Raw genomic sequence first — 21,444 nt, 5'->3', positions numbered from 1 at the left:
CATCCAGTTGATTTAAGGAGGTCAAAACTGAGACTGGGGTTCTTTTGAGTGAATATGGAAAGGGAAAAGGGGAGGCATGAAGGGTAAATGCAAAGGCTGATTAAAAAGATGGGTTATGGGGCGCCTGGGTGGCGCAGTCGGTTAAGGGTCCGACTTCACCCAGGTCACGATCTCGCGGTCCGTGAGTTCGAGCCCCGCGTCGGGCTCTGGGCTGATGGCTCAGAGCCTGGAGCCTGTTTCCGATTCTGTGTCTCCCTCTCTCTCTGCCCCTCACCCGTTCATGCTCTGTCTCTCTCTGTCCCAAAAAATAAATAAATGTTGAAAAAAAAATTTAAAAAAAAAAAAAAAAAGATGGGTTATGGAAACCAAATTAGGGGGAAAAAAAGAAGTGAAGACTTGAGACAGAGAATAGATAGTGACTGCATGGTGGGGTCATTGGGTTCAAGGACCCGGTAGGGTTGAAAAGTTGTTGGAATTAGGTTTCTAGAAGGGGTGAGCAGGATGAGAAGAAATGGCAGGCTGCAGGAGAAAGGACTGAGACGGAGAACCCAGATGTGGGGAGGTGACAAGCAATGAGTGGGTCTAGGCTGTTGGGGGGGGGCATGCATAGCCAGAGTCAGACTGGAGGAGAGTCTCATTAGGGGTGAGAAGGTCAGGTATCACCTCTGTAAATGCTGAAATCAGTGCTAGTTACAAGAGAAAGAGTGATCCAGGTTCTGAAATCTTCTGAGAGTGTGCTGGGGTGAGTGGAACAGTCTTTGCAGCTTGGGTAGGTGGGCTAGTTGGTGTGTGGATTGGTTGTGTGAGCAGCAAGGAAGTATCCATGTATGTGAGGGGAAGCACTGCAATGGTCTGGATATTGCAGGGAGGACACTGACCTCATTTTAGGCCAAGTGGTAAGTGGTGGTGGAGGAGAATGGGAGGCTTACCTTATAGTCTGCAGGGAAGCAGCTCCTCAAGGGGCTCCAGGTTTTAGGTAGAGCTAGAACGGAAGGAGACCTTTACAGATGTGGTGGAGGAGGGGTATCTGGTAAGCTTTATTGGATATAGGGAGTATAAAAGCTGTGGTTAGGAAGCTGGGGTGAGATTAGGTGATTCCAAGAGCCATATAGAGGTGACATTCAGAGATGTGGGTCATGTGGGAAGCTTGGATTTCTACAGACATAGACGGAAACCAGGGTGGACTGCCAGAAAGGACATCCCTGGTGTGTGCCTAATCTAATGGTTGTCTTCTTGTTGAGTCTGGTGTCAAGCAGCTTGTGGTGGGGAGGTGGGGAGTAGGGGCTGGGTATTGTATAGGAGCAAGGGTGGGGTGGGGTGGAGTAAGGGTTATTTTCAGTACATTATTGCTTAACTTCTGGATGACTCCAGGAATAATTTTATGTCAAATATGTCCAGTGATGCTTATACCTAAAAGTGGATGTGGATTGAAAACATGGCACTTGAGAGAGTTTTTCTGAAATTTGAACTCTCTATGGCATTAGAAAAAGTATGCTTGCAGATGGACTTTGATCTTTTAGTTCTCAAGACATTGCAGAACTTCTAGAAATAACTTCGCCTGGTGGGGTGTGAGGCGAGTGGGGTGTCAGGCCAGGTGTCCTTACTTGCAAGCTGACTTTGGGGGATGTCTAGGCCCAACTGCCAACTCATCCTTTTCCACCAGACTTTTCACATCATGTCCTTGACCAGATCTTGTTTCAGAGTCCTGAAGCACTGGAGCTGAACCTTTCATCTGCTATGTGATTTAGCATTTCATTCACACCAGGATTTTGTATTTGTATATAATCAGTATAAGGGATATTTTTAGGTCCGTAAATAGATGCATTTTTTAGATGTGTGTTTCTCTATAATAATAATGATAAAAGCATTAATTTACCATTGAGGCACAGTCAGCATACCTGCTGTCTTATGACCTGATTACTTGCTGAGTCTTGAAAGGGCTTCATTGTGTAGATTTTACCTCCTTACGAGGTACGAAGCTCCAGGTCATTTACCTGCCCTTGGCATAGTACTGCATACACAGGAGGTTCTAAAACCTACTTGCTAATGTCAGGAAAAGGAGTCCCTGCCTGCATCCTGGTTAGCATAGATTACTGTTGACAGAAGTTTGTTATCAGTGGGGCAGCCTCTGTTATTTAGTTCCATTTTTTATTGCTTTTTCTTCTTTAATGGAAGTGAAGATGTGTTATACTTGGAGGCATCTCTTCATGGGCTTGCTGGCCCTCATGGCCAGTGAAGTTGTTTGGTGATGAATTTCTTCCTCCCCATCAACATTTTCATGATAATGTTGAATAACAGCCCATCCCAAACCTCACAGTTTACATGGGCCCTATGGCAACACGTGTCTATTTCTCTTCCTCACCCAACTGCATTGTCTGGCTCTGCCTCTGGCTGCTGGTTGCTTGGTGTTGGTTCCACTGTGGGGTCGGTCCAGCTCTGCTCCATGAACTTTCTCTGGCCCCTTGACCAGAGGCCACCTGAGGTTCTCTAGCCACCACCGGGTCATATTTCTAATGACTGGTTGGCCAAAGCAAGTCAGGAAATCAGCCCCAAATCATTGTGAGTGTGCACCATCCAAAGGTGTGGATTCAGGTAAGGAATAATTTGTGGCATTTTTACAAACTACCACAAGAAGGAAAGAGGACAGGGACCAAGGCAGTTGAGCCTTTAAGTAACAGTGCAACACTAATGACATTTATCCTTGGTCAGTGTTTTCTATCTTGCATCTGACTAGTTTATTTTCCTTGTTCTCAGTTTCTAAATTATGTTTACTTAAGTTGTGAAGTTCACCTTGAATTTTTATTTCCCCTTTGTCTGTATCACAGTCTGTAATCTTGAGCATCATGCTTTCAGTGCCATTGTCTAGGGAATTTGAGTAACGTGGTAAATGATACCATCTTCCTCTGCACTTGGATGTGTAGGCAGGACTTGGAAGACTCTTAGTTCTGGGAGGGGGCACTGGAGGGACGGAGGAGTAGGAAGCACTGGGTGGGGGGGGGGGTCATTCCTTCCTAGGGAGGAACTGAACTGAGCTCCTTGTTCCATCTGAGGGTTTCCATTGGGGCTCCCAAGTGGGATAACGATCTTTTCCCCTTCCTTTGGTCTGCTGAAGCAGGTTTTTGTGAGGCTCTATTATGATCCTGTCAATTAAAAAGTAGTAGAAATGGAAAAAAAAAAAAAGTAGTAGAAATGGTATTGAAAAGGATTATATGTGGAAGGAAATGGAGGGATAATCCCATTGGTTTCATAGGTTTGTTTATGGGTAGTGCTTATTGCTGTATTGGAATCAAGTGCCATTTAATAAGGGCCAGTCTCATTAAGTGTATGAGTTTCATGAGTCATTGAGTTTTATGGCTTCACAGGTAAATGAAGCTGGTCATTCCCACCTAGTGAGATAGCCTTTGTCAGGAGCTAGGTAATTGTAAAACAATTAACATTTATATAATGCCAAATGACACTCTGACATGCCCATTTTATCACCACAGCAGTCCCGTGATATAGGAACCATTGTTGACCCCATTTCTGAGATTGAAATTGAGGCAGAGAGTGCTTAATAACTTATCCAAGGTCCTATAGCTTCTGGACTTTACCCAGGCAGTCTGCTCTGGAGGTTTTTGACCTCAACCTTTGCTATTGCCTTTCAGCTAGATAGGGAGAAAGAATTGTCAACAAGAGGTTTCAGCTGGACAGAGGAGTGGGAGGGGGTAGCTTTTGGTATGGATTATAGAAGAATACTTTTGAGATAAAATGAGAAAATAATAGAAACAGTTTATTGGCTCTTGGTTGGTTGCAAAGGAGAATGAGAAATTAAGGATTTCTTTAAAAATTCAGAAATGACCCCTCTAGCTCTGTAAAGCTGTCTGCTGCTTGCCTCTCTGTGTTTAGTCTGAACATACTTCCCTGAGCTTTGTTATTATCGTTAGGCCATGTGCTCATGTCTGTGCCAAAGACAGTGAAAATCATCACCTCAAAAGCACACTACCACCTGAGCTCTATAGTTCAGCACCCTTCCTTACTGGTCACCCCAAGTGCTGTGGCTCCTTCTTGGGGAAATTGGCTGTTCCCATTTTCAGTGCTACTCACTCCCATTATTTCTCACCTGTCTGCTTATCTTCCTGCTCTTTTTTATCTGGCTTTCCTGCAAATCCCCAAGGTGATGATTATTTTTATACATTCCTGACCTGATTTCTGGTTTTAATTTATTCCCTCTTGTCTCTGAGGCCTCTGTGTGGTTCAGATTGGAGTTGGAAGACCTGGACAGGAGTTCTGCCCACATCCCTGATTGGCTGTGTTACCTTGGGCAGGTTATGTAAGATCCAGAGCCTGTGGTTTCTTTATCTTGATCACACCTGCCCCATCTACCTCACAGGGTTATGGGTGAGGGTCAAATAAACGAAATTCTTTAAAGTGTCTTTTAAAGCATGAATATATAGCATTATTAATATTCTCAACCTCCTCAAGTGGCCTTGTCCACTCCCTGCTTTGATGCTCTTCATTAGCTTTGGTCATGCTGCCTTTTGCATTACTTGTTTGTTTACTTCTGTACCCTTGAGAGCCCTGCATCTTACTCTCTTTGAATTTCCTAGCACTTGTCTCAAGGCTGGTCGGCCTGGGTACCGGCTCAGTAATGTTTGAATGAATGGGTAAAGAATGAATGTCTGTCTAACGGATGTTTCTGGTCATAGTTGTTTTTTTTTTTTTTGTTATTGTTGTTCATTTATTTTTTCTGAACAAAGTCTTTCTCCTTCTCTCTATGCTTCTTGGAGTTGGTCGTATTGAAAAGCAGCCCTTCCTTGAGGCACTTGGGTGGCTCAGTCAGTTCTGCATCCAACTGTTGGTTTTGGCTCAGGTCTTGATCTCATGGTTTGTGGGTTTGAGTCCCATGTCAGACTCCGTGCTGACAGTGGGGAGCCTGGTTGGGATTCTCTCTCTGCCCCTCCCCTGCTCATGTGATCTCTCTCTCTCTCTCAGAATATATAAATAAACTTTAAAAATATAGCCCTTTCTTGCTTTCTTGTGTTCCTTTTTGCAGGATGCTAAATTCCAGTACCTGTGGTTTCCTTCTCCAAGATCTAGGCTTATTTTATAAATACTCATCTGATGAGTCTTGCTTTTTAACAATAAGACAAGTAAATTCTTCTAGCTATTGAATTAGAGATATAACATATTTAGTGCTTATTTTTTTTTTTTTAGTTATTTAACAAATATGTATTGAGTACCTTCTGGGTCCCAAGCTCAATTCCTGGGGCTGGAACTAGAGTGGTGAACAAATCAGATGGGATTCCTGCCCTTATGCAGCTTACATTCTAGTTGAGTGCCAGTCAGTGAAGAAGTAAATGAATAAATGAGATAATTTCAACTAATATTAAGTGCTGTAGTGGGGGGAATCATGTGAAGAGGACTTCCAGGCCAGCGAGGAGTCCTCACATACATAAATAAAACTGCATATGTTATAGATGTAATGCTCTTGGTTTCCTTGTGTATCAAGTTACCTTAAAGGTATCTAATGGTCTTGATAGTGAGTACTTCAAGTGATGATGAATGGCTGAGGAGGAAGGTGGCTATTATCTGGACTTTTGGCTTCATGAGAGGATCTCAGTCTGTATGAGTGTTCCTCAACCTTGACTAGGACCCTCTTTATTGAGGTTGCTCTATTTGAGTATCTCTGATAGACCAAGAGGGACCCAGGAAATATGAGGGAGTCATCGATCCCAGTACCTTGCTGTGCCACCTTGCTGCATTAGTGCACTCCCATCCTCAATGCCAGGGTAACAGCTCACTTGCTAATGGCATTCTGTGTCTGAGGCCCCTTCACTGGTGAGTAGTCAAGCATCTATCCATTGCAGAACTTGGGAAGGAAGAAGGCATGGTGATAAGATGACATGTGAAGAATGACATGTGGGGCATTTTCAGATTTCTTTGAAGAGGTAATGTATGATCCCAGTTCTGAAGGATGGGAGTGAATGAACCATATAGAGATCTGGGAGGGGGGGGCAGTGCAGACTAGAGGTTCCCCAAATGGAGAACATGTTTGACAAGTTTAAGGGATAGAAAGAACCCTCTGTGGCTGGAATGTAGGGTGTGAAGGACAGAGTGGTGTGAAATGAAGTTGGCATTGAATGGAGGAAACCATGCAGGGCCTTATAGGCCATGGTCAAGAGTTTGGATTTTATTAAGTGCGATTGGACGCTACTGGGAGGTTTTGAGCAAAGGAATGGCCTGGTTTGATTTACATTGTTAAGGTTTTCTGCTGACTGCATGGTGGAGGATGGACTGTGGAGGGGAAAAGTGGAAGCCAGACTCTGGGCAGAGGGCATGTTGCAGGTAGGCGAGGATTCGTGGTGACATAAGCTAGGCAGGGCCGTGAAGGGCGAGAAGTGTCCAGGGCTGGCACATGACAGAGGTGGAGCTGACACACCAGAGATGTGCTGTGAAGAGTGAGAAGGACCTGGATGACAAGCAGCTGGGTGGGTGGTGGGGCCTGAGGGAGGAACAGAATTTGAGGGGAGAACAATACTTTTATTTGGACATGTTTGATTTCAGGAGCCTTGTAGACCCTCACGTGGAGAAACCCAGCTGGCAGCAGGCTTGGAGGGCAGAGCTTGCAAGGTGAAATCTGGAGTCCTCAGCACAGGGGTGAAATCTCTCTCTTGATAGTACCAGGGATTTAAAAGTGGGTTAGGCCATTCCTTTCCTGTAGACATATGATATAATGGTTTACATGTTATGGTCATTATCCTATCATTGTATGTTATAGGCTATTTCTTTTATTTAACTCATTCAAGAAAATATTGAACTAAATAAATATGGTGCTATATGTAGGGGACATAGTGATGCGTGGGATGGACTGGGGGTCTGTAGATTTGGTAGTATCTCTAACAGAAAAGACAGATCATTCCTTCAAAATAAAGTCAAGAATTCCATCAGGAGGGATTCCATCAGGAATTAAGTAGAGTATATGTTTTATGACTTGGGGAGAACCAGCCTGTGGGGCAATAGCAGAGGCACTGACCTGGTCTCCAGGTGGGCTCGGGATGTTTCAGCTACCAGTGAGTGCTAATAGGAGCTGGCGGGTGAAGTGTGCTTCAGAGGGAACAGTTAGTGGTGGGTCGGCCAGCAGTTTGTATTGGAGTGAAAATGAACAGAATCCTTTCTGGGAATTGCACATTCTGTGGAAGGTACTCAAGGGTTCCTTGGCAAGATTATGTCACGTATAAGAATGATCATACTAGTGTCATTGCTACTGCTTTCACATAGGTAAATTTGTTAGTTACTAGGAGCTTCCACTGCTCTGTGCTATTTGGGGGGGGGGGCAGGAAATACAGTATGAAATTGACAGCTCATATGACTTTACAAACACCTTATGTGCATTATTTTGAAGAACTATATCAGATTATGTAGTTATCTGAGTACAACAACTCCTTAGATTCACCAGCATTAGTGCTAAATTTATAGAACTTAAACATCGTAATGGATGTGTTCACATATATTCACAGTATTAGGACCCCAAAAGGAACTGAATCCACTTTGTTGTAGATTGAATAGCAATCTTGGATAATCCTTGCAGAATTTAAAGAAACTGTTTTTAATTTTCCCAAGATTTACTGGTGTATTCTTCCCAAGAGCTAACACTTTGTTCAGGACCCTGTGGTAAATGGCACAAGCACCTTGTTTGCCAAGGAAAACATACACAGGTGTGTCGACAGTGGATCACTGCTCTGACCAGAGTTGGGAGGCACAGTTGGGCCTCTGGAAGAAGTGGCTCTGTTGCTGCTGTCGTGTCATTGGGCTAAGCTCCCTGCATAACCTTCCTATATAGCTGCAGTCCCTGGTTTAGCAGAACTAGTGCACAGGGGAAAACACTGCTAAGGGAAACTCTAGGAACACATGGTGGGTCTCCCTGTGTACAAGCGGGAGTGGAACGGGTCACCTGGGAGTGAGAGAGAAGGCTGCAACCAGTGGCCCAAGTGGAAGTGTGCTGGGGAACATCTGCTAGTTCTCCTGAGCTGCTCTCAGGTCAGTGGGGATGGAGGAGAAACTGGCCCATGTTGGACTCGGGCAGCAAAATTGTTTTTCACATGTACAAACTCATCCCTCTTTATGACCTATGTCAAAAGCCACGTCCTCTGTATGAACTATTATTCCTTACCCTCAACATGAAGGAATCTTGTTCCTCTCCAGACCTGCACTCACCGCTGGCCTAGCTGGTCTGTGAGTGCAGTGCCGCCATGGCTCTGATGCCCTTGAATCAATCTCCTGCAAGCGTCTGTGTGGGGGGGAGGGGCCCCAGACCTATTAAGGTCTCTTAGTGGAGAACATATGGATAGGGATACTATTTTCGTTGTTCTGTTTTGTCTCATAGGGGGATAAAGCTAGTTTTTACTGTCCTTCATTTCTGAAAAGGTTGTTTGTGAGATCTGATAGTTGTATAAGGTTATCGTCATAACCTTTCCTTGTGGAAACTTTTTCTTTCCAGATAATGTGGATGCAAGTGATCTTAAGCAGTTTTTTGAGACCAACTATTCTCAGATATATTTCATCTTCTATGAAAATTTTATAACACTGGAAAATAGTTTGAAATTAAAAGGTAAGCATTTCTACCAAACAATTTTCTGATATACAAAGTTTTTTTTTGTTGTTGTTAATGTCCATAAAGTGTAAAAGGTTGTATGTGTCGTGAGCCACAAGTTGGTGGGAGATTGCAGTGGTTAGCATCTTTGTTTCCCTTGAGCTTTCACTTATGCAGCTGTTATTTGAACAACAGATGACTAAAGGGAAAATGGAAGAAGTAACCCACAGAAGTCATAAGTTCCACAGGAATAATTTACTTAAAAAGGAAAAATAAAAGTAATATGTGCACATTATAAAAAAATTCAGATTCCATTAAAGAGTTTGAAATGAAAATTGAACCATATGTTTTTCCTAGACCCCCAGTCCTGCTCTGCATGCAACCACTATTAAAAGTTTCATGTATTTCTTTCTGTATATGTTATTAATGTGTTATATCGGTTTATGGTTATACCAATATCTACTTACATAAAATATTCTTTGAAAAACCAAGCCAATAAAGTCACACTGCACAATCCGCTCTCTATTTAGGTGACAGGATAGTGTAGTCTGGGGATCCAGCCTGGGTTTGGATCCTGGCCCTACCTTTCCAGCTGTTTCTCCTTGGGCAACCTCCCTCTGACTCAGCTTACTTCCTATCAGCACTGAACAGGTTAACATGTATCTGGGATTTCAGGACAGAGTGTGACACATAGTATATGCTCAGTAAGTGTTGGCTGCCATCATCACCTTGTTTATTTTCATGTATTTTGGAAATCCTTACATGTTAACACCCTTATTGCTACCTCAGTTTCATTTATTTATTAAACAAGTGTTTTTTTTATTTGAGTATAGTTGACACACATTATATTAGTTTCAGGTGTATACATTGTGCTAGGTTCACCACAAGTGTAGCTACTACCTGCCACCGTGCAGCACTGTTAATAGTACCAGTGACTGTATTCATTATGCTATGCCTTTCATCCCTGTGACTTACTCATTCCACACCTGGAAGCCTGTACCTCCCACTTCCCTTCACCAATTTTGCACATCTCTCCCTCCACCACCTCCCCTCTTGCAACCATCAGTTTGTTCTCTGCATCTATAGTTTGATACTGCTTTTTATTTGCTTGTTTACTCATTTGTTCTGTTTTTTAGATTCCACATATGAGTGAAATCATACGGTGTTTGTCTTTCTCTGTCTGACTTACTTTGCTAAGCATTATATTCTCTAGATACATCCATGTTGTTGCAAAATACACATACACACACACAGATATATATATACACACACACACACACACACACACACACACACACACACACACACCACTGCATCCTCTTTTGATGGACACTTGGGTTGCTTCCATACCTTAACTCTTGTAAGTAATACTGCAGTAGGCATAGGGGTACATATATGCTTTCAGAATGTTGAGTCTGGTTTGTAAGCTTCCATGACAGCAGTGGGAACCCTGGAGGGAAGCCAGGTTTGGGAAGGAGGAGGATGAGTGTAGCTTTGGGAAGTCTCAGTTGAGGTGCCTGTGGGACACCCAGGTGTTGGTTCTGGCTGGACAGTAAAAATATAGGGACTGGAGCTTAGGAGAAGAGGGGGCAATCATGCTGTTGCCAAGGAAGAAATTCTTTGCAGAGAAAGTGACAATCAGGGATTTGGGGTAATCCATTCTTTCATTGAGCAGATAAAGAGGAAAGATAAAGTAGTGTGTGGGCTGGGAAGCGGGTTGGGTGCCAGGAAAGTGTTTTGTCATGGAAGCGCAGAGAAAAGCGAATTTCAGGGAATGAAATGTCAGCAATGTCTGACAATGCAAAAAGTTGAGCAGTAGGACTAGGAAGTGGCAATGCATCGAGGAGGTTGTCCCTGAGTGCTGAAAGAAAGGTTTAGGTGAGTAGTGGGATCAGAAGCCAGATGGGGAGAAATGGAGTAACAGGGTGAGATAGTGAAGGCTATGCACAAGAATACCCTTTTAGAAGGGTTTACTTCATCTGTTTGATGATGAAGACAGGATCGTATCTCAAGGAGTAGCTTGGTCATGGTAGGATTTTGAAGGATACACTTGCCTGTTTGCAGGCTGACAAGAGGGAGATAACTGATGACAGGGTATTGGGGGACGTGTGTTGAGACAGGGTCAGGTATACAGAAGAGGACGCAGAGAGGAGTGTATAGATGCCCTGACTGCTTCTGTAAAACCTGAGGCAGATGTTAGGCACAGAGGGGAAGGAATGTGGGACAATGCACTGTGGTTGTCTCTGACATATAGCAGATGCCTCAGAGTTTTACAGAATGCTCCAGGTTCTGGAAGGTCAACAAATCAAATATGGGCATGTGTCCAAGGATGCCAACAGGTAGTTTTGTATTTTGTTTTTCAATGAATTGCTCAGTTTTTTCCCCTGTGATTTACAAATTGATATAAATCTTGAGCTTAATTTTTTTCCAAATTGGTAGATATTTCAAATATGAAACGATTTGATTTTTAACTTGTTTTCCAGTTTTGCTCTACTTAACTTTTTTTTGCAGTTGTGTGGAGGAGAAAAGTGTGATATTATGGGTAATCAAAACACCAAAGAGGGGCGCCTGGGTGGCTTGGTCGGTTGGGCGTCCGACTTCGGCTCAGGTCATGATCTCACGGTCCGTGAGTTCGAGCCCCGCGTCGCACTCTGTGCTGACAGCTCAGAGCCTGGAGCCTGTTTCAGATTCTGTGTCTCCCTCTCTCTCTGCTCCTCCCCAGTTCATGCTCTGTCTCTCTCTGTCTCAAAAATAAATAAAAGTTAAAAAAAAATTAAAAAAAAAACACCAAAGAAAAATATTAAAATCTCTTACCTTAAAAAAAGCACTACAACCAAAAAGCCCCACTTTATTTTTTTAATGTTTATTTTTGAGACAGCGAGCAAGAGACAGAGCACAAGTGGGGGAGGGGCAGAAAGAGAGGGAGACACAGAATCTGAAGCAGGCTCCAGGCTCTGAGCTGTTAGCACAGAGCCCGATGCAGGGCTCGAACTCACAAACCGTGAGATCATTCCCTGAGCTGAAGTCAGACGACTGAGTCACCCAGGCACCCCAAGCCCCATTTTAAAGGCTCCTCTGTGCCTCCTTTTCCCCCTTTTGCTTTCTTTGTCCTTTTAGAAAAATCTCATTGCTCAAGACTGTATCAGTTAGTTTGTGCTGCATAACAAATTACATTATAAACCATCCCAAGACTAAGTGCTTTAAAATGACTCATTTAGCTTATAATTTTCTGTGTTTGTTGAGCAGTTCTTCACGTTTAGGCTGGCTTATGCCTCTTAACATCAGCTGGTAGTGGATGGCCTCATTTACATGTCTTGTAGTTGGCAAGCTATTGACCAGGGCGTCTTAGTTCTCCTCCATGTTAGCAGGCTATCTTGAGCTCTTTACATGCTGGCCTTAGGATTGTAAGCTCTGCAAGTGCAAAAGGCTTTTTAAGGTTGTACTTGCTACCTCCCAGTTGCTAATGTCACATTGGCCAGAGCAAGCTATGTGGCATCTCAGATGCAACATATAGAGAAATAGGTATCTCTTGATAGGAGAGGAAAAACTTCATTCTTGCAGTCTACTACAAAGAATCATAGTAAAGAACCAATAAAAATAGGGTGAGATTTTGCAGTTTCTTGCTGTTAATACAATCTGTGTTTTGATTGGAGTACTAGGAAGAAAGTATACCAAAACAACAGAATGAAGGAAGATGTTTGCTATAAATGATGAAATCATCTTGTGATAACCAGCCTTCCAGTTATTCAGGCCAAAACCTGAGTTTATTGGCTCTACCTTCAAAATACATCCAGAATCATTGGCTTTTTCTCACTGCCTGGGCTGGTAATGCCAGTGTTCCCATTATGCTCACCTGGATTATTGCATGCCCCAGAAATGGTCTTTCCCTTTCCACCTTTGCGCCCTGCACCCCCCTGAGAGTCTCTTTGGAAGAGCAGCTGGAATGATGCTTTAAAAATGGGTCAGATCATGACTCAGCACTCTGAACCCTTAAATGGCTTCTCAATTCTGGAAGTCATTACAATGGCCTCAGACCCTACCTGCCTGCCTTTATCCTACTGCTTTCTAACCTCACCTGATGCAGTTCTCCCCCTTCACTCCAGACATAAGAGCCTTCTTACTGTTTCCTGACCATGCCATACTTGTTCAGACATAAGGACTTTGCATTGTCCAGTCCCTCTGCCTGGAACACATTTCTCCCAAATTTCCATATGGCTTGTTTGCTTACCTCCAGATTTCCATGTGGCTTCTTCCCTTTCTTCTTTCAGATCTTTGCTCAGATGTCATCTTATCAGCACCATGTTCCCTGACTTCCCTAGTCAAAATTGCATACCATGTCTTTTGACATTCCCATCTGCCTTCCCTCTTATTTTTTTGGATTTGTTGGATGCCTCCTCCTGTCAGAATGTAAGCTTCCTCAGGGCAAGGATTGTCGTGTTCTGTTCACCTGCATCCTCAGGTCCTGGAAGAATCCTTAGAATGACATAGAGCCATTCTTTAGTATTTGTTCAATGAATGAATAGTATCTTACTTCACAGAGCTGTGGGGATTCAGTTACCTCAGGGGTCCACAACTTACAGCTCAGTGCCTGTTTTTATAAATAATTTTTTGGACACAGCCATACCCAGTTCATTCATGTGTTATCCATGGCTCTTTTTGCCCCATCATGGCAGAGTTGAATGCTTGCAAGACAGGTTGCAAAGCCTAAAATATTTACTATCAGCCCTTTACAGAAACAGTTTTCCAAGTTAGATGCTGAATGCCAAACACTTAGCACAGGGCTCACTACTTAGAGACTGGGCAATAAATGGAAACTGCTGCTATAGGTTTTTAGTTTTTATTATTTAGTTATTATCAAGAGGACAGTGTGCAATTGCCTAAAGAGATACATGACTTTTTATAGTTATGACTTCTCTATGCCCCTTCATATAAAAAAAATGAGAATTCTTTCTTTGCTTTTGCTGTGTAGTCCATCATAACTTGAACTCAGAAGTAACTAATTGAGAAATGAATAAATTGCCTTCCATGGGTTGATAGTGACCTAGAAAATATGGAAGCTGTGTTTAAACAGTTAGCGAGGAGAAACTCTGCTAGATGTGGGCTCGGGTGGTCTGGCTTGGTGTCTGTGTACATGCCTGACGTGGGTTCCACACTGCCTCCTTGTAGTTTTTGAATAAATGAATGTATGTTGAAGTTTAAATGTTTTTAAGGTAACATAATTTTTAATATCCTAAAATTTATACATTGTCATGATAACTAATTTTTTTATGTATTCCAGGGAATAATAAGTCACAAAGGGAGGAGCTGGACTCCATCCTCTTTCTTTTTGAAGTAAGTTTTTGTTAGTTCATTTAGCTTTTAAGATTTTTGCTGAAAATATGATATTGTAGATCTTAATTTCATTTGAAGACATAAAAAAGTGATGGGCATGTATTTCTTTCCTTCCTCTTTTACAAACATTGCTGTAAAGAATTTTTTTTTTTTGGAAACGTGAGAGAATTTTTCCTATATGGTTACCTAGATGTGAAATTATTAGATAGAAATGTATACACATTTCAAATACTGATATTGTCAAATTGCTTTTCAAAAAGTCATGTAAAGTTATATGTAAACTTATGTTGAAGTCATGTGTGTGTTTCCCCAGCCAACACTGGTGATAGTTTTTTTTAAATATACGCAAACTGACATGCAAAAATTTATTCTTTTTAATATATTTTTCTGACCACTAGTGAGATTGCAATGTTTGTATGTGTCTGTGTGTCAATGTGTGTTGATCATATATTCTTTTTTTTTTTTTAAGTTTGTTTATTTTTGGGAGAGAGAGAGTGCACACCAGCTGAGGAGGGGCAGAGAGAGGGAGAGAGAATCCCAAGTAGGTTCCGTGCTGTCAAGCACAGAGCTGGACGTGGGGCTTGATCTCACAAACCATGACCTGGGCTGCAATCATGGTTGGATATTTAACAAACTGAGCCACCCAGGCACCCTGGATCATATATTCTTTTAAAAGTTGAGGGGCGCCTGGGTGGCGCAGTCAGTTAAGCGTCCGACTTCAGCCAGGTCACGATCTCGCGGTCCGTGAGTTCGAGCCCCGCGTCAGGCTCTGGGCTGATGGCTCAGAGCCTGGAGCCTGTTTCCGATTCTGTGTCTCCCTCTCTCTCTGCCCCTCCCCCGTTCATGCTCTGTCTCTCTCTGTCCCAAAAATAAATAAATGTTGAAAAAAAATTAAAAAATAAAAGTTGAAACAATATTTGGGTGTAGTTCTTGACCTATTAAGCTTAAAGTCATTCTTGTCTACATGTATTAGACAAGTGGCTAGGTTACTGATAACTTGGGACCTATACTAGAAAAAAATTGTAAGCACATGTAACCTAAGCACATGTCTCTTCAAATCATGAATAATTTCTAGATAACCAACAATTAACTTTCAGAAACATGTGCTTAGCTTGGTGTGAGGTCAACTTTATGACTCTAAAGGACATATTTGTTGCAGAGCTGGCTGGAGGGGGAGGCCAGGGGAGAAGGCTTCCATGGACTTTTTGGGTTTGTGGATTTATGAAATAAAACAGATCTGAAAACCTCTCCCACCCAGTATTTGGCTTGTGACTGGCAGTCAGTAACTGTGGTTCCTCATTGTCTCCTTTAAGGGCTGTACTCCTTCCCCAGAGTAATAATAACTGCATTTTATGTATTTTCTGTGGTAACCCTCCTGTGAATGAAACCTGTGCAGAGGAGTTTTTTTAACAGGAGCTTCGATTAAGTATGTCACTTAAATATGTATTTACTGACCATCATTTGTTTGAACTATTCCGTTAATTATCTTATACATGTAGCATTTGATATATTTACTAAAGCATCTATAACATAAATGCAAGTTTTGAAGCATGGTGATAAAGCTCATTCTCTTGACTCCCTCCCCCTCCAACATTTTAAGAAGTAGAAGGTACTTGGGTGCTTCTCCATGATCCTGTTCTTTCTCTGCTCTGGAGGCAGCCGCTCCCTTGCATTATGCTTTTCCCTTTCTTTTTTGAAAATGGTTTTACCACAAGTATTTGTATCCCTAAACAATGCATTGTGTTTTGTTTGGTTTTGAGTGTAATAAAAATGGTCTCACATGGGACATAATCATCTGTGGCTTGCCTTTTACACTCAGCATTATTTCTGAGATTTATCCATGTTTTTGAACTTTGTTCAAGTTCATTCCATTCCCACTGCTGGATTAAGTGAACATGCATGATTTATTTAATTTCAACATTTTGTTTACATATTTTTTTGTTGTTGTTTTCTTGGTGGACTGTGAATAATGACAGGCTTGCCAGTTAGTCTGTTTTCTTGTCTTACGGTGCCAACCCAGCCCTCCAGTCCCTTGGTAAATAGACATGATAAAGATGGTCATCCTGCTTCTGATTCAAAGAGAGTTTTATTAATGTTTCATTATTCAGGACAATGTTTTCTTTAAAGTTTTGGTAGATAACTCTTTATCAGATTAAGTTCACTTCTATTTTTTTTTTTCCTGCATTCACTGAGATAACCATGTGATGATCCTTCATGAATATTAATGTAGTAAATTGCAGTTCTGAATTTGGGGGAGGCTCATACTTTGTTGCCATTTTTGGATCTATGTTCAAAACTTGAGGTTGGCCTAAATTTCCTTTTCCTCACATTGTTTTTGAATGATCCTATAGAACCTGGTGTCAAGTATTTCTTTTTCTGTTATATAAAATAGTTTGTATAAGATTGGAATGATGTGCTCCTGGAATGTTTTTTAGTCTTTCCTGTAACAACCATCTGAAACTGGTGCTTTTTTGTTTTGTTTTTAGTGGGAAGATTTTAACCACTCGTTCAGTTTCTTTAATTATTTTAGGATTTTTCAGGTTTTCTATTTTTTCTTGATTCAGGTTTGGCAAATTATATATATTTTTTTAAGAATTTGAGAAATTCTACGGGCACTTCAGTGGCTCAGTCAGTTAAGCATCTGACTTGGGCTCAGGTCATGATCTCATGGTTCATAGGTTCAAACCCCACATCAGGCTCTGTGCTGGCATCCTGAGCCTGCTTGGGATTCTCTTTTTCCCTGTCTCTCTGCCCCTCCCCTGCTTGCACTCTCTCTCTCTCTCAAAATAACTAAGTAAGCTTTAAAAAAAAGAATTTGAGGAATTCTAAGAATTTCTGATCACCAGAGTTTTAAAATTTATTAGTGTGACCCTTCTTTTGAGGGTCATAATTCTTTCAATTTTATCTACTCCGTATTGATCTTCATTGTCTTCGGTTGTTAGGTATTTTAGACACAGTATTAGCAGTAGCGACAAATAAAAGTACTTGTGTCACCCTTTACAGATACCATTTTGTTAGCTTCTGGTTACCATTGCAGCAGCCTTAAACTCTGTTCCCTGTCTACTTGTTGCTTTAAATGCCTTTTCTCTCTGGCTTCTCTTAAAGTCTTTTTCTTACTCTTTGGTGTCCTGCAGCTTCGCCACAGAATGTCTACTGGAAGATCTCTTGTCTTGCTTGGTGTCTGTGTGTTTCCTCTATTTCCGGATTCAGATCGTGTATCATTTCTGTAAAATAGCTGCTGTCTCTGATCAAATGTTGACTCTTTTCTGTCCTCCTGGTGTACTTCCCAGGATTCTTATTTAAAACTCTTGCTCTCTCCTCCATGCGTCTCCAGCATGCTTTCACCCTCTTTCCCAGCCTCCTTGTGCTGCATTCCAGGCAGTTTCTTGGTCTCATCTGCTGAACCATTCTATTGTATTTTAAATCACAATTTTTTTTTCATGTTTTTAACTTAAGTTTGGTGCTCATTTGTGGCTGGTTGCTTTTGATAGACTTTTGATACTTGTTCCTTTCTAGACCTCTTTTGTTTTCTTGAACATTTAACAATGTAACATTTCATATTCTGTATCTGATCATTCCAATATTTAAAGTCTTCAGTTGTCTAAATCTGCTCTCTCTCAACATGGCTTCTTTTCTTGCATACTTTTGTGGTAGGATTTTGAAATCAGATTTAATTGAACAATTTAATCTGTTTCAAGCCTGTGTTTTTCTGGAAGGTTTATTTTTCTTTTGCCAGGAGGCTGGGAGGGTTCTTGGTTGGGACCACTTTGGCTCCATTTGAGGATCCTGGTTTATAAATGGAATCTCAAATTCATTTCCTCAAACTTAAGGTGTGGTGGGAACTGGAGTCTGGAAGGCACAGGGATCCAGAGTTCCTGTAGTAGAATTGGCATTAGTTCTCCGGTATCTCAAATTGTTTCTCTTGAGCTTGTGGCTTACAGATCAGGTTTTGACTGACTTTTCTTCTCTCACCTTCCTTCTTTCCTTTTTTTAAGTCTTTTTCTTCCATTTTTTAAGTCTTTTGTTAGGTTCCCAGTGTCCTCTGAAGCCCAGATGTGTTTTGAGAATTACATTTGCTGCCACTGATTGCAAATCTAGTTGTCCTGCAGTGAGAAAGCCCATCGGGGACCGTAGTCCTATACCTCCCACAGAGGAGGTTTTAATATCTTCTTGTGTCCAAAAATTCTAGATTAGGGAGGGTGTTATTACAGATACATTGCCGTCTACAGAGGATTAGTTGCCTATATAATAGAACAAATATATATTATTCAAAGCTCCATAAAACTTTCATTTTGCATAGTAAATATGAATGAATAATGAACTGCATTACTTTTGTTTATGTTCTCTTTCTGTCTCTGGCTATAGAAGGTAGGTTGTAATTTGTATGGTTCATTCTGAGAATTAAGTAACTTCACTGCTACTTTCTACAAGTTAGTGCCATATAAAGAGATGGTTTACAAGGATTTGGAGGTAAATACATATCAAGGTGTAAATAATTGGGAAAGGCTTCCTTTAAAAAAGGTGGAATTATTAAGACATGTTAAATCACAGAAGGGATATTGTGTAAAGACGGTCTATAAATACGAAGTGGATTGGAAGAAAGCACAGAGGTGAGAGAGAGTTCAGAAGGCTCAGAAGGAGAGTATGCAGGGAGACCTGCTGCCTGCCTCTGTAAGTCAGGGGCAATCTGGAAGGGAACCTTTGGAAAGGAAGCAGTAGTGTTTGCATGTAATGAGCTACTGGAGACATTACAGCACTCTGATGAAGCAAGTGGTGTGCAATCAAGGCTGCTAGCTCAGTTGAAGTCGTGGTTTCAGGCAGCAAGCACACCTTTATCTCCAGTGGGAGGACTTGTACTGTTTGAAGTTGACCTCCAGACACCTTTGCCTGTGGCTACAAATCTGTGCATCGCTTAGAGTTTCTGTGGTTGCTGGTTCATGGGGATGTCTGTCTTTTTTTTTTTTTTTACTGAGATTCACTTGTTAATTTTACTCTTTTTTTAAAAAAATATATTTCATCGATCATTGTCATGTGTTTCAAATGGGAGTGGGGATGATAGTGTGGGATCCCATCAAATGAATTTACATTGCCATCTTGATGAGAATATAAGTGTTTTACATGGCCATCCTGTGTCATTCCTTCCTGTTGAAGTGCGTTCTGTCTTCCCAGTTTTTGTCAGTGGAAGAATGGGGCCTTTATTATGTTGGGTGACTTGGCCAAGATTGCACATCTGTCAAATGGCACATAGAGATTTAACCTCTGGTCTGACTGTAGAACCCATTTTCTTAAGGTGCCATGCCACCTTCCATGTAAGAATTTCAATATTCTCCTGCTTCTGAAGCTGTATCTTACAGGCCATGTATACCAGTATGTATCTATTCTTGTATAGTTCATTTATTACGCACATTTATTGGATACCAGCTATGTGTCAGGCACATTGCTAGGTGCTGGAGATGTGGCAGTGGGTAAGTTAGACAGAACCCCCTGCCTCATTGAGCATATGTTACATTTCATACTAACTGAAGCGTCCACTGGTAACAATGGATTTATGCCAGAGCTCCAGTAATGACTTTCTGAGTCACAGAAAATTCTGAATGGCCCCTTGTAGAAGTGATACTTTGGTGGTAGCCCTTGAGGTAGCTACTTGCATAGGGGAAAAGGAGGGCTGGGATAGAAATGTAAAGTACATGATAAATGGGCTTCAAGGCCAAATAATTCACTGACTTTGAGAACCTTTTGGATTCAGTAGTTGGGAGGCTGTTTTAATGGTACATGGAATTTGTTTTAATCAGGTATGGTAAGACAGACACACAGACATGAAAATGATTGCCATGAAGGAAGAAATTTTTATTGTACTCACAGGAGTACAACAGAAACAGGAGTCATTGCATGTTAGCAGGACTATGAAGAGAAGCCACAGAGAGCATACAGAGAGCAGGCAGAGGGGGGATCTGAGGTGGGGAGCCTTTATGGTGGGAAGGAAGGAATGGGTAAGGCAAGGTAAGCAAGCTAAACAAGTTTAGGATTGGATAGTTTGGATAATTTTGGCAGGCTCTGGGCTGTAGAGGTGGTCCCTAGGTGTCCAGTACCTAATCCCCTGGTGATTTTAAGAGGAGGATAGTGTCCCAAGTGTGAGAGCCCATAAGAAGAGGTGGTTGCGGGAGTGGATTTGGGATTTGTTGGTTTGCCTGTCAGAGGCATGCGGGCAAGCCCCAGATGTCAGAGCATCAAGAATACAGAAAATAAGAAAATAGAGTTAATACAGAGATGTTGTTTTGAGTTGTCTGCCATATTGTATGCCATTAGTACAGAAATGCAGTAGTTTGGAGTTACTTATATATGGTTAAGAAAATTCTAGAATATGAGGGCGCCTGGGTGGCGCAGTCGGTTAAGCGTCCGACTTCAGCCAGGTCACCATCTCGCGGTCCGTGAGTTCGAGCCCCACGTCAGGCTCTGGGCTGATGGCTCAGAGCCTGGAGCCTGTTTCTGATTCTGTGTCTCCCTCTCTCTCTGCCCCTCCCCCGTTCATGCTCTGTCTCTCTCTATCCCAAAAATAAAAAATAAACGTTGAAAAAAAAATTAAAAAAAAAAAAAAAGAAAATTCTAGAATTTGATAGCAAGGTATTTCCTCACCCCCGTACCCACACCCCAATTAAAATATACATTGACAGAAGGCATTTAATTTCAAAGCTTATAAATGTTCTGGCCTCAGAATGCTGCTCATTTATCTATCTTTCAAGTAATTACAGAGTTAGCAATCACAGATGTACAGGACATTTGACTTCTAGATTCCTTATTTTTAGATTTATCCAAATTACCCCACCAGATTAAGTAAGTCCTGTTTTTTTTCTTCCTAGAGACCTGAACAGTTTCTTTATAACCTGTAAAGTGTGGTGTGAGCTGGGCTAACATTTCGAGCCTCTCCAGGGTCCCTGTGTGGCTTTCTTTCACCGGTCATTGGGGGTGTTGTTCTGCGAAGGTGCTCTCTCACACACATACTGCTTTGCTTACTGCTCCTTTACCTCTTTTTGCGTAATTTTACTTCTGGCCTCCTGGTTTATGCAATTCTGCTTTCAGGGACTGCCCTTTGCTCTCCTTGTCATCTGGCCCATACTTTCAGGCTCCGTTCAGACCCACTGATTTCTTCTGGCAACTCCAGCTAGAGGTGCCCGTTTTTTTTTCTGTGAACTTGTATAAATATGCTCTGGCTAGTTACCATTTCATTATAGCCAGGTGTTCTTAGTTTTCCCTGAAGGTGGCTGTGTCTTAGCTTCCTAATGAGACTATAAAGTTCCTGAGACCAGCAACCATTCCATACAATCCTTTGTATTCTCCCTCCTATGCACCCCCCCCCCCGATTTGCACCTGTTTATATTTAGTGTTGGATTAAAGCTTCTTGAAGTTGCATCTTATTTCCCATGGGGTTATTTGTGATTTTTATGTTAAAAACATTTTCCTTCCTCACCTAAATCTCTCTCTGGATAAAAGAAATAGGAAGAAGGTCTCTTTAGATCAGGCCTTGACGCTAACAAGCTGTGTGGCTT

General features: G+C 41.8%; 1 protein-coding gene across 6 annotated transcripts in view; it reads left to right on the top strand.

The window, feature by feature from the left end:
- The window catches only part of RALGAPA2 (Ral GTPase activating protein catalytic subunit alpha 2), a 329,216-nt gene that overhangs the window by 20,768 nt on the left and 287,004 nt on the right, over positions 1 to 21,444 (top strand). For all 6 annotated transcript variants that reach the window (XM_040447849.1, XM_040447847.1, XM_040447848.1 and 3 more), the window contains exons 2-3: positions 8,477 to 8,587; positions 13,848 to 13,900. In XM_040447849.1, coding sequence (XP_040303783.1) covers positions 8,477 to 8,587; positions 13,848 to 13,900 — 164 coding nt within the window. The remainder of the gene's footprint in view (positions 1 to 8,476; positions 8,588 to 13,847; positions 13,901 to 21,444) is intronic.

The sequence above is a fragment of the Herpailurus yagouaroundi genome, unplaced genomic scaffold (assembly GCF_014898765.1).
Source record: "Herpailurus yagouaroundi ecotype Mexico unplaced genomic scaffold, PumYag 196, whole genome shotgun sequence".
Classification (NCBI taxonomy): Eukaryota; Metazoa; Chordata; class Mammalia; order Carnivora; family Felidae; genus Herpailurus; species Herpailurus yagouaroundi.
The sequence above is the reverse complement of the archived record's forward strand: the minus strand, read 5'-3'. Positions and strand labels throughout refer to the sequence as shown.